At 42.5% G+C, this 13709-nt stretch overlaps 1 protein-coding gene across 1 annotated transcript in view; it reads right to left on the bottom strand.

Annotated features, from left to right (window-relative positions):
- LOC124776739 (neural cell adhesion molecule 2-like) overlaps window positions 1–13709 on the bottom strand; it is a 224189-nt gene that overhangs the window by 71609 nt on the left and 138871 nt on the right. Inside the window, exon 5 of the mRNA XM_047251864.1 lies at window positions 2645–2775. Within this exon, the coding sequence (XP_047107820.1) occupies window positions 2645–2775 (131 nt within the window). The remainder of the gene's footprint in view (window positions 1–2644; window positions 2776–13709) is intronic.

The following is a 13709-nucleotide window of genomic DNA, read 5'->3' as shown; positions in this document are numbered from 1 at the left end:
ATGCAAATACTTTGAGAAACGACTTCCTGACACTTAAATCAATACTCGATGTTAACAAATTTCTCTTCTTAAGAAACGCTTTCCTTGCCATTGCCAGTCTACATTTTATATCCTCTCTACTTCGACCATCATCAGTTATTTTGGTCCGCAAATAGCAAAACTCCTTTACTACTTTAAGCGTCTCATTTCCTAATCTAATTCCCTCAGCATCACCCGACTTAATTCGACTACATTCCTTTATCCTCGTTTTGCTTTTGTTGATGTTCATCTTATACCCTCCTTCTAGACACTGTCCATTCCATTCAACTGCTCTTCCAAGTCCTTTGCTGTCCCTGACAGAATTACAATGTCATCGGCGAACCTCAAAGTTTTCATTTCTTCTCCATGGACTTTAATACCTATTCCGAACTTTTCTTTTGTTTCCTTTATTGCTTGCATAATATACAGATTGAATAACATCGGGGAGAGGCTACAACCATGTCTCACTCCCTTCCCAACCACTGCTTCCCTTTCATACCCCTCGACTCTTATAACTGCCATCTGCTTTCTGTACAAATTGTAAATAGCCTTTCGATCTCTGTATTTTACCCCAGCCACCTCCAGAATTTGAAAGAGAGTATTCCAATCAACATTGTCTAAAGCTTTCTCTAAGTCTACAAATGTTAGAAACGTAGGTTTGCCTTTCCTTAATCTTTCTTCTAAGATAAGTCGTAGGGTCAGTATTGCCTCACGTGTTCCAACATTTCTACGGAATCCAAACTGATCTTCCCCGAGGTCGGCTTCTATCAGTTTTTCCATTCGCCTGTAAAGAATTCGCGTTAGTATTTTGCAGCTGTGAGTTATTAAACTGATAGTTCGGTAATTTTCAAATCTGTCGTCACCTGCTTTCTTTGGGATTGGGATTATTATATTCTTCTTGAAGTCTGAGGGTATTTCGTCTGTCTCAAACATCTTGCTCACCAGATGGTAGGGTTTTGTCAGGACTGGCTCTCCCAAGGTTGTCAGTAGTTCTAATGGAATGTTGTCTACTCCGGGGGCCTTGTTTCGACTCAGGTCTTTCAGTGCTCTGTCAAACTCTTCACGCAATATCATATCTCCCATTTCATCTTCATCTACATCTTCTTCCATTTCCATAATATTGTCCTCAAGTACATCGTCCTTGTATAGGCCCTCTATATACTCCTTCCACCTTTCAGAAGTATCATTTCCAAAAGAATCATTCTATTGCTTTTCGTGGTCGATTTTGGAAACTGGGGAAATCTCTGTGTGGGTGTCCATTATGCGAGGCAAATAACGTATGCTGTCCTGCTCGATCCCTTCGGCGAGTTTCAGAGAGTAAACTGATGAGAACATTATCACTAGCGGCAGCTAGTCACGAATGATATCTACATCTACATGATTCCGCTGATATTCAAAATTAGGTGTCTGGTAGAGGATTCATGAACTACCTTCAAGCTATTTCTCTTCAGCTGCCCCCTCGAACACCACGCGTGAAAAACGAGGACTTAAACAATTCCCTGCGAGCTCTGATTTCTCTTATTTTATTATGATGTTCAGTTCTCCCTGTGTAGTGGGAGCCAAAAAAGTATTTTCCCATCCGAGGATCAAATTTGTGATTGAAATTTCATGAGGGTGCACAATCGGAAAGAGAAACAGCATTGTTTTAATCACTGCCACCCAAATTCGCGTATTATATCCATGGTACTTTTTTCCTTGTTTCTCGATAATCCAGTCGAGCTTGATGAGTCCAAGGTTTACATGAAACTGCTTTAAAGTTGATGTAGCACGTTAAAAAGGGAAAAGGCTCCATATATCCGTAATAATTGGGAAAACTGCTATTTTTCTTATTAGTTTTTGGTAATTCCTTGATGTGTAACATTTTCATGTTTAGTTAATCCCCAGAAATAAAACTTAATTCATACAACATACATTGTTTCAAGTAAAATCGTGTCTTAGTATCACTACTAACAGATAACGGGATGAGACACACTGCCTCCCTAAAAGTTCCTGTTTCACACGTATTAACCTCATGTAGCACACATACTACGATAATTCTGAATGTAACTGTCACAAAGATTTATTCTTTATTGTGTACTACTGAGGCTTTGTCAGAAATTTCGTGACACGTTCGTTTGGCAACTAAACAAACAAAATCTTTATAATATGAATAGAATTTTCAACAAAGAGGAGTTGCACAGTGTGAACAGATGTGGTAGACTTCAGCTGTTATACCCAAGTAACGTGTTCAGCTGTTTAACCGACAACTCCATAATAAGTTACGATTACTTTTTCAGAATGATAAGACCAGAATTGCCGCGAAAAGTGTAAACACAACGGAAACAAATAACAACTAACAAAATCAGAGGCCAGATACCAATATAAACGACAAAGAAATCCCCTCAAGGAAAGAAGGATAATTTTATCTTAAACTCAAATTGTACACAAAAGAACACACAAAGCACAACATTGTTACAACTGGCAGAAGGAGGAAATGAAATGATTATGCTGCGAAGCATTTTGGATGTAACTGAAATATTTCAGAGGTATTAGATGCCCATATCGTCCTAACTAAGAGAATTTACAAGAGTTCACAAATAAATGTAACGGGAATGAAAATAAAGGCAGAAACAGTTAATTAACTCACATTGTGTCTCCAGACGACTTTATGGATCCACGGGTTGGCGCGAACGTTGCACTCGAAGTAGACGTCGACGCCCTCGCGAATGGCGCTGCCGTTGATATTGCTGCCCAGCTCCAGGTCCACGATGGGACTGTCTACAAAAAACAGGTCACTGCTTCCGATCACACTTCACCAGCCTCCATGACGAGCAAATCGCTCTCTCGTTATTGACAGACTTGCACCAAGCCAGGGCAGATTTTTACTTAAAGTCTCCTTATTCGTTACAGAAATAGTGACTAATGAAATGTGGATAAATCTGAATAAGTGAGGAATTTTTATACCGTTATTACGATAAAACTTGTAAAAAGCCTAACACGTGGATTTACGTTGCGCCATTTGGTCAAAAAGCAGCACAATCAATTTTAAAACGGGAACAGCCACTCTTGCCATGTATTGTCGTATCGACGTGACTTAAAAAGTATGTTACGCCGTACATACCTTAGGCCATGTTAATCCTATAGCCACCTATAGGTAACAGGCCACGGCACAGTTGTAGTAAGGTTGCAGTAAACAACAAAATATCTTGAGGGAAGGAGAATTGTAGTAAAATAATGTAATAAGTGCTGAGGAATATAGTTTAAGTATGTTAACAATATGGGAAAGAATATCATTCAACGTTGTGTTATTTTAAAACGAAGGGTTCTTTTACGTTCAACACGGAATTTGCTGGCAGATGGTTAGGAGATAAACCCAGGAGAATGATCAAGGAAAAAAAGACACTCAAAAGAATCCATTGTTATAAGCACCACTGAGAAATATTGATACTGAGTTTCTAGGTGAACATATTTCAATAACTACTTTACGAAGAATTAAAGACATTACATTTGATAGCACAAATATAGAGTGCAGTTATTGTACTCGTGACTACGAATAACGAAGTCTCAGCTTTGAGGTTGATGTTGCAGACTACAAAAGTGCCCGAGAAATTTCTCACACGTAGCTCCACTCACCACAGTACAAGTAGTCCTGGCTATAGGATAAGGCAAACGTTTCCGAAATTAAGGATGTGACTTTTGGACACTAAAGATGATAAATATGGGACCAAACAGACTCCAGGAGCAATCCAAGATCATCCAAAGTCAAGGTCACCTCCATCTCTGGGGTCAGCGTCCATCAGGGTCGAAGTCCTGAGGCAGTTGTTCTTATTTTCAAGGTCACAGGTCAATGTCCTTTTCTGAGACAAGGGGACCAATCTTCTCTTCAAGACAGCCACTTGACCATGCTACTTTTATTATTGACCTGTAATCGTTTATCTTCCAGTTAGTACAATTAATGACATATCACTTTTATCATCGTCATTAATGACCTGTCACTTTTACCATTATTATTTATAATCCAGTTATAATATTTTATTACCCAAAAACAATGTCCTTTCCAACCAGCCCAAAAACTTCTCACCACTCCCCTGGTCTTACCAACAATCAGACGGACTCGTCACTTGTACTATGTTTACCGTAGTGCATTTTTTTAAAAATTTGTAGCAGAGTATTGTGCCCAATGACATTTCTGAAATGTACGATCATCGTTTTCCTTGATATCTGCAGTTTTGGGGCTATTTTTTTACAATTATGCTGATGTTGAAAAATACACAGTTGTAGAGGTCGTAAATTTGAAACTTCAGATTTTCATCGTATGCCAAAATGAGTTATTTAAACAATTTACTCTTTTATCCTCCATTTGAACAAATGGCAACCAATTATGATTTTAGTAATTAAAAATGAACATCGATTTGATATGTACTAATCTGGCTCTAAGGTGTGTTTAACACAATGATCTACACCATATGACGTTGCCTAAGAGGAGTCCGACACCACAACATTAATGAGTAGTTTGAAAATGCCTGTGGATATTGGGAACTATTCTTGAGTCACGTCTCACTCTGCAGGCCAGAAACACACAATACATCGAGAAATTTCAAGCAGTTAGATAGGAATTTTCACGAAGTACTGGCGCACTGGCTGCTGAAGTACCGTTAACATAGTGGCTTACTGTGGGACTGCTTGCTTTCCGGGTTCATTATCCTGCATTATGGTTGCAAGCTTCCATTACGCCGGAAGAACTACAGATTCTACTAAATTTGTCTTAGTCGTGAGTCAGTTAAATCATCATTACGCGGATGAATTCAAAGATGTAATAACTGCACCTTCTGAGAGAGATCCCTACGAGAATTCAAGGCCGAATTAATGCCCAGAATTTCCCCTTTGCTAGAAGAGTGGGTGCGTTAAGTCCTAACGCAAAAAGATATCGGCTATAGAAAATCGCCACCATGTGTCAGGCACTTACGGAGTAAAGTCGACGCAGACGCTGAACCAGATACCTTGCTATATACACTATGGAAAAGCCATATTAGAGCCCAGGTGAAAGTTATTATAACGTCACAGACGGAAATAACGTTAAACGCGGATACAAGACGCAATAACGCCAACTTCGAATAATGCAGTAGGAGCAACGTGCAACAGTGCTTTTTCAATAGCGGTGAGCCGCGCAGTTTACGATTCCTTCGTTGATAAAGTCGACGCTACGACTAAACCGATTAGTGAATTGTTGTCGCGTCGCAGCTCTAGCAACGACAGGGACGCTATCGTAAGAGATCGCGTAGACACTGTTCTACGAACTTCTTGTCTATGAGTGCCGCTGAGCAGCCGCCTACTTTTCTCTGGTATCACACAAAGCTTTTGAGATCATTTGGCAAGCGTACATCACGTTGTGCTTAGCCAAATGCCAGAGCCAGTCGAACGTAGGTGCATCCGATTACCGGTCGAACTCTCAGCATTTGTTTATCAGCGACTGGAAGGCGAGACAAAAATTTCTTGTGAACACTGGTTCGAAATTGGGTATTTACCCACGTATTTTTCTGTACAAAACCATCCACCGACTTCGCACTGGTTTTCTGCAGAAAACAATTTATCCACAGCCACTTATGCTCTCAGACGTATTGACTTGGGACTGCGCCGTTGTTCCCCTGGAAGTTCACCGTCACTCACTTCACGGAACCCATACCCGGAGCAGACATCCTGGCGCATTATCAATTGCTACAGGATGTGGCGAATGCAAGACTCTTCGACAGCATCCCAGCTCGTACAGCTGCCGGATTCATAAGTAACACAGCGACACACAGCGCCTATCCCATCCAGGTGGCGGGTTGTAACTGTCCCAAGCTACTTTCGAGCTATAAAGCGACCTCCAGGCACTCCGAGGCAGGTACATCACAATCCGGTCACTACACCTAAATGACCTACGGCCTACCGATTTCGTACAGACCTGGGCAATTAGTTCCTGACCGTCTGGCTATCACTTAGGCAAAATTCAATTCTGAACACAAAGAAAGTATTATTTGCCATTGCTCAGTCCGTGGCCATCACCTCTCCACCCCTTAAGAAGACGCATGGCGGCCATGTGCTGATTATCGTGCAATTATTGCAAGTACAGTGCCAGATAGATACCAAATACCGTTCTTAAGAGATTATAACTACGTGCTGCAAGGTGCGATCATGTTCGTTGCGCTATACTGTGCAAAGTACATAATACAAATTCCCGTGGATGACGAGAGTATCCCAAAAACAGCCATTATCTCGGTATTCGGCTTGTTTCAGATTCTTTTTCTGATAAATGGTTTTGGCAAAGGTTTATTGACTCGGTGCTGCGAGGACTGATATTCTATTTTGCCTACCTAGATGACATCCTTGTCTTTTTATGCCACTACAGATCAGCACGAGCAACATTTGGTGGAAGCCTTTAAGAACTTTGAGTAACACAGTGTGGTACTGAGTACTGCTAAGTGGGTATTTCGCGAACCATAGATCACATTCTTGGACCATCTGATTTCGTCAAGAGGATCGCTACTATTTCCTGAAAAAGTAGAAGCCATAATGCATATTTAACGGCCCGAAACCGTCAGGAAGTACGTCGTTTCCAAGGGATGCTAAATATTTACTGCGATCATCTGCCCCACTCGGCCGAGTTCCAAGGACCACTGATTGCAGCTCTTTCCGGACATAAAACTTAAAGAATATCTCCGATCCAAAGAACATACAGAATGAGCCAAGAATATGATGCAGCAAAGGAAAGCATAGAAAATGCTGCTCTCCTGGAGCACCCCACACTGGATGCAACTCTTGCGTCAGACTGCTGTCGGTGCAGCATTATAAATGCTTGACAACCACTTGCCTTCTTTCCACATCATCATGAACTGCTTGCTGTTTATGAATCGATCAAGTGCTACTGCTCCCACGTGGAAGTAGAGAGTTCACAATTTTTACCAGTCACAAGTTGCTTCTCTCTGCCTTTAGACAGAACAGTAACAAATGTTAACCTTGTCAGTATAATCATTTAGACTTCTTTATCCAGTACGGCACTGACATCCATTACACTTCAGGCGCTGACAATGTGGTAGCAGTCAGTCAGTCTTTATCGAGTTAGCAACTATTGATTTTACAGAACTTGCAAAGGCGCGGGAATCTAACTAGGAATTCCAGAAACCACTGAAAGATGCGTAAGTTCCAACTGGTCAACGTTCCTGGTGCAGATGCGAAGCTATACTGCGATATTTCTAGTTAAAGGTCTCGTTCTTTTCTGCCACCGGCATTCCGCAGATGTGCTTTGACAGACACTCAACCAGTGCCATAATGGTGTTCAATCACCATCTCATCTAGTTGAAGAACGTTTCGAATGGCCTCGTATGCTAAAGGATTGTAATGAGTGGAGTCGTGCATGAATTCAGTGCAGCACAGAAAGATATCCCGTTACATTCAAGCACCAGTGGGAGATTTTCCAGATAGGATGAAACGGTTTGTCACATGTGCATATCAAAGTAGAAGTTTCGCTACCTCCATCAAATGGTTAAGGCTATTTCTTAACAAAAATCGATTGGTTCACTGATTGGCCAGAAGCAATACCAGTCTACAACATTTCAACAGCCTTTTTGTTGAACTGGATTTCCCACTTCGGTTGTCCGCTGTACATCATCAAAAAGTGCAGGTGACAGTTTACACCAAAATTGTTTACTCAACTTAGCAAATTCTGCGGCGCTATCCACCACAAGACAACGAACTGCCATTCCACTAGCAACGGCATGGTTGAATGATGACACTGTTTTCTCAAAGCTGCACAGATGTTTCATGGCATTAACTGAGCATCAGCCTTACCAATGGACCTGCTTGATCTTCTCAATACATATAAACCAGACCAAGATTCTTCATCAGCAGGACTCGTAATGCTTCGCCACACAACTCCCTGGTGAATTAATCGATCCACGTTCTTCCTAAAAACGACCAAATAGACTATGTTTGTCGTCTGAAATAACATAGTGTTCGCATTCGCAATTATCAAGCATCTGGACACGGCACGAGACGAAGTTATGTTCATCATGATTACAAACATGCACACGTGTCATGCTGCTCACAGACGGTGTCAAATCAGCGCTACAGCTGCCTTCTGCAGTCCACATCATGTCTTCGATAGCAGAGCAATAACTCTAGACATTCTAGTTGATCCATGTCGGCTTCCTTCCCATTTAGAAATTGCCCGCCTCGTCTGCATGAGTTCCCGGCCGTGGTGTAGAGTGCGCTGTTTATCTAGAGGAGGTGGTGGTGATGTCGCGAACGTGGAAGCGAGGTGTTGTAGCAGGGACAGTGAGCTGAGACGGGTGGCTCTTGCGGGGCGACGTCCTTCTCTCTCAGTGTGAAGGGGGCCACGTGGCTCTAAACTGTGGCAAGGCATACTGACTTTGGACGTTGGGAAATTTGTGTGTGTACAACAGCTTTCTGGAGTCAAGCCCGTTCTTGGTGTAGAGCTCACTTAGGTCTTTCTGAGTTGAGTATTTTGCGGTGTGGTAATCAAGTTGCACATGATAGCTGACACGTGGTCGCAGAATTAAGGCCCCATGTTGCTTTTTCGTCTAGTGTGAATTTCGGCTTCGACAAACTCATTTTTTGTCAGAAAGCGTAGATCGAACTTCCACAAGTGAGCGTTATTGCTCCGGGCGTATTTAGGGTCTCATTGCTCCGCCTTTCTCATTCCCGGTACCTTTATCAGGGTGAGTCACCTAACATTACAGCTGGATATATTTCGTAAACCACATCAAATACTGACGAATCGATTCCACAGACCGAACGTGAGGAGAGGGGCTAGTGTAATTGGTTAATACAAACCATAAAAAAATGGGCGGAAGTATGTTTCTTAACACAAACCTATGCTTTTTTTAAATGGAACTCCGTTAGTTTTGTTAGCCCATCTGAACATATAAACAAATACGTAATCAGTGCCGTTTGTTGCTTTGTAAAATGTTAATTACATCCGGAGATATTGTAACCTAAAGTTGACGCTTGAGTACCGCTCCTCCGCTGTTCGATCGTGTGTATCGGAGAGCACCGAATTACGTAGGGATCCAAAGGGAACGGTGATGGACCTTAGGTACAGAAGAGACTGGAACAGCACATTACGTCCACATGCTAACACCTTTTTATTGGTCTTTTTGACTGACGCACATGTACATTACCATGACGGGTGAGGTACACGCACATACGTGGTTTCCGTTTTCAGTTACGGAGTGGAATAGAGTGTGTCCCGACATGTCAGGCCACTAGATGTTCAATGTGGTGGCCATCATTTGCTGCACACAATTGCCATCTCTGGCGTAATGAATGTCGTACACGCCGCAGTACATCTTGTGTAACGTCGCCGCAGGCTGCCACAATACGTTGTTTCGTATCCTCTGGGGTTGTAGGCACATCACGGTACACATTCTCCTTTAACGTACCCCACAGAAAGAAGTCCAGAGGTGTAAGATCAGGAGAACGGGCTGGACAATTTACGCGTCCTCCACGTCCTATGAAACGCCCGTCGAACATCCTGTCAAGGGTCAGCCTAGTGTTAATTGCGGAATGTGCAGGTGCACCATCATGCTGATACCACATACGTCGACGTGTTTCCAGTGGGACATTTTCGAGCAACGTTGGCAGATCATTCTGTAGAAACGCGATGTATGTTGCAGCTGTTTGGGTTCCTGCAATGAAGTGAGGACCAATGAGGTGGTCGCCAATGATTCCGCACCATACATTTACAGTCCACGGTCGCTGTCGCTCTACCTGTCTGAGCCAGCGAGGATTGTCCACGGACCAGTAATGCATGTTCCGTAGATTCACTGCCCCGTGGTTTGTGAAACCCGCTTCATCGGTAAACAGGTAGAACTGCAACGCATTCTCTGTTAATGCCCATTGACAGAATTGCACTCGATGATTAAAGTCAACACCATGTAATTGCTGATGTAGCGACACATGAATCGGGTGAAAGCGGTGACGATGCAGTATGCGCATGACACTAATTTGACTCAGTCCACCGGCTCTCGCAATGTCCCGTGTACTCATGTGTGGGTTCATGGAAACAGCAGCTAACACACCAACTACACCCGCTTCTCCTGTGACGGGCCTGTTACGGACCCGTTTGCGTGCTACGACCATACCTGTTGCATACAGTTGGCGGTAGATGTTTTGCAATGTGCGACACGTTGGATGCTCTCTGTCCGGGTACCGTTCTGCATACACCCTGCAGGCTTCAGCTGCATTTCGTCGACACTCGCCATAGATGAGTATTATCTCCGCCTTTTCAGAGTTCGAATACACAATGGTCACAGTTCCTACAACACTACACTATCACAGACGTCTGGTAACACGGTGTACTACAGTTGGTCTGCGTGCGGAGACGAATGCAGAATAACAATAGCAGCAAGTGCTACATGCGGACACTGCGACAGCTAGATCAAACCACAACAGTGCACTACAGCCACACTCGTAAACACGGTCGTCATCGTAAACATGTCCCTGCAGATGTTGCTCGTCGACCGTGGCACGTGTTTGTTACAACACGCAACTAAACGTCGGAGGTTTCAAGCGTCAACTTTAGGTTACAATATCTCCGGATGTATTTAACATTTTACAATGCAACAAACGGCACTGATTACGTATTTGTTTATATGTTCAGATGTGCTAACAAAACTAATGTGGTTCCATTAAAAAACGTAGGTTTGTGTTAAAAAACATACTTCCGTGCATTTTTGTATTGTATTAACCAGTTACACTAGCCCCTCTCATCACGTACGCATCACGTACGGTCTGTGGAATCGATTCGTCAGTATTTGATGTGGTTTACGAAATATATCCAGCGGTAACGTTAGGTGACTCACGCTGTATATTGGGGAGAAGCCGAGTTGCAAATTTCTGGCTAGTTAGGTTTCTTAGTCCATGCTCGACAGTACTTCTGCAATTACTTTTCTATTAAACCACCTTGTTTTGTGATACCTACAGTGCATGTGTACTGTAAATCGCTTAGTCAGCTTTAGTTGTCTCGCTGAGTGGTGTAACTGTGGCAGTGTGAGAGTGCAGGGGTGGCCCGGACTTAGACGCACCTATAGCAGCATCACGGGCAGCGTGGTATGCCGCCTTACGGGCTTCTTGGGCCGCAGTGTCTTTGCCACGCCTGCCTACACCGTCTTCGCCGAGATGGTCACAGCTCGCTGAGTTACGCAATTGTAATCTGTTGACTGTTTCATGTAACTGTTGTGTTCCTCATTCTAAAGGTGTAAGCAGTCAGTTATGTAATTGTAGTCTTTCAAGTGTTTCGTGTAACTGCTGTTTTGCTGATTCTAAGGGCCTGAACGGCCATTTATTCTATGCCTGTTTGGTAGCCCTTGTTTTAACAATATAATGTTTTTAAACTTTAATAATATTGTCTTACATTAATACGGGAAGCTACTTCTGTTGTAAACTGCTCATTCTTTTGGTTTAGTAGCTTATTTAATGTGTCAATTCCCCACACCCTGCTTTCTTTTAATTGGAAACTTCTGGTAAGTACCAATGGGACCAAACTACTGAGGTAATGGATCCATAGGCTTACACGTAATTTAACTTAAACTATCTTCCGCTAACGACAAAACACACACACACACACACACATGCCCGAGGGAGGACTCGAAATTCCGACTGGGGAAGCAGCGCGAACCGTGGCAAGGCGCCCTAGACCGTACTCCGCGCGGCTGAAACACCAATGCACCTTGCACTTGTTTGACCACAATTGACTGTATTCGTAGGCGCGGTGCCTAGATGCAAATAGATTGTTATTTATTTCAATGGTTCAAATGGCTCTGAGCACTATGAGACTAAACTGCTGAGATCATCAGCCCCCTAGAACATAGAACTACTTAAACCTAACTAACCCAAGGACATCACACATATCCATGCCCAAGGCAGGATTAGAACCTGCGACCGTAGCGGTCGCGCGGTTCCAGACTGAAGCGCCTAGAACCTCTCGTCCACTGCGGCCGGCTGTTATTTAGTTACTTCATATACGTCAGGTCATCGCCCTGTTGCTTTCTGTTTATTGTTTTGGTTTTACCAGCCAAATATTGTAAGAGGAAAAGCATATAATCTGCATTGCGTGGCTTAAAACTTGTGCTTAAGGGATTTATCTCTGCCGAATATTTTGTTATTCCTTATACGTTACGTCATCTCCCTGTTGGGGTCTGTTTATTTTGTTTTGTTTTACCAGTCAAATCTCGTAAGAGGAAAAGCATATAATCCTCAATGCGTGGCTTAAAACTTGTGCTTAAGGGATTTATCTCTGGCGAACATTGTGGACGCTTGTTGTTAACTGTTACCGGTCTGGCGCGGAGCAGAGTTCCTTGATACTGTACTTCTCGTATTTTCTTATTTTATTTAAAGAAAGGGGAAAAGATAAGGCCGTTGCACCTAAGCTTCGTGGTTGTATAAATGTTGAGACCGCCTAGTGGGGCGCGTTTCCACGATTCATGTCCAAGTTTATGAAAAATATGTGTATGACTTATTCGCGCGAATTATTGTTCTCCCAAGCTGTTAGTTAAAATATATACAGTCTGTGGTTTAAATGATAATAACGTTTGGTCGAAGCCTGATACTAGAAGTTTCCTGATTTAGGGGCTTGTCTATAAAGAGTTACAATTTGATAAAAGCCGTGTATCATTTTATAACTATTGCTGGTATGCAAACTGTTTTGCCCTTTGTGATTTGACTGATCATAATTTTCCATTTTTACTTAATGTAACTATCGCTGATCTCAGAAATTGTTTCTCCTAGTGTATATAGTTTGCCTTTTTTAAAATAGTAACGATGTTTGTCAAATGATGAATGTTGTTAACTTGAAACCATGGCCCAGTCCTTTCACGTGTTTGATTTTGGTTAAACCGCACTTTGAAAGGTCGGATTTCAGTAGTGAGTAGCACGCTACCCACAGATTCAACTGATAGAGTGAAATTAGCTTACGTGTCCTCTGAAGTACCGCCGACACGTATGCAACAGAACCGGTCCGAACCTCATCCTCAAGCACAACCACATCCACCAAAAACAAAACCACTATCTGAATGAAGAACATGATCAGGATTTCGAATGCACTTTCCAGCAAGATTTATGGACGATCGCCAACAATTTTACGTTTCAGATCAACACCCTTACCACGCACAAAGACACACATATTATCATCGTCACCAAATTTACGAGACCGACGACTTCTAACAGACAATGGTTTATCAATAAAAAAAATTGCTATTGTTTTTCCAACAATACGAACTTGAGACAAAGTGATCATAAAAGTCTGATAACCAAGAACACCATGAGGAGGTATCTGCTCCAATGACGTAGCAAGACTTATCATGGTAGTATCAATATGTAATAGAGCAACAGTCAATCAACATTGACCCACACGATTGTCAGTAACAGAAAAAGTAAAATCAAAATGACCTCCACGAAAGACCGTTTGACCTTTCAAAACATCAAATAAAACAGACGAACTAACGTTCATGTTATATTCTGTTTCCACATCCAAAATAGACTTGTAAATCGTAGGCCCCCATCGGAACACACGAGGGGCCTGTGGAAACAACGTAAAGAATACGGAGGGTAACCAATTGCAACATGCGTAACGGCAGACAGAAATGTTCTCCGTTTTCTTCCTACGTAACGAATTTGCACACATATTCTGACAACTGGTTAATGTTCTCACTATG

Source organism: Schistocerca piceifrons, chromosome 1 (genome assembly GCF_021461385.2).
Source record: "Schistocerca piceifrons isolate TAMUIC-IGC-003096 chromosome 1, iqSchPice1.1, whole genome shotgun sequence".
Taxonomy (NCBI): Eukaryota; Metazoa; Arthropoda; class Insecta; order Orthoptera; family Acrididae; genus Schistocerca; species Schistocerca piceifrons.
Note: the sequence above shows the minus strand (reverse complement) of the source record. Positions and strands in the feature narration are given on the sequence as shown.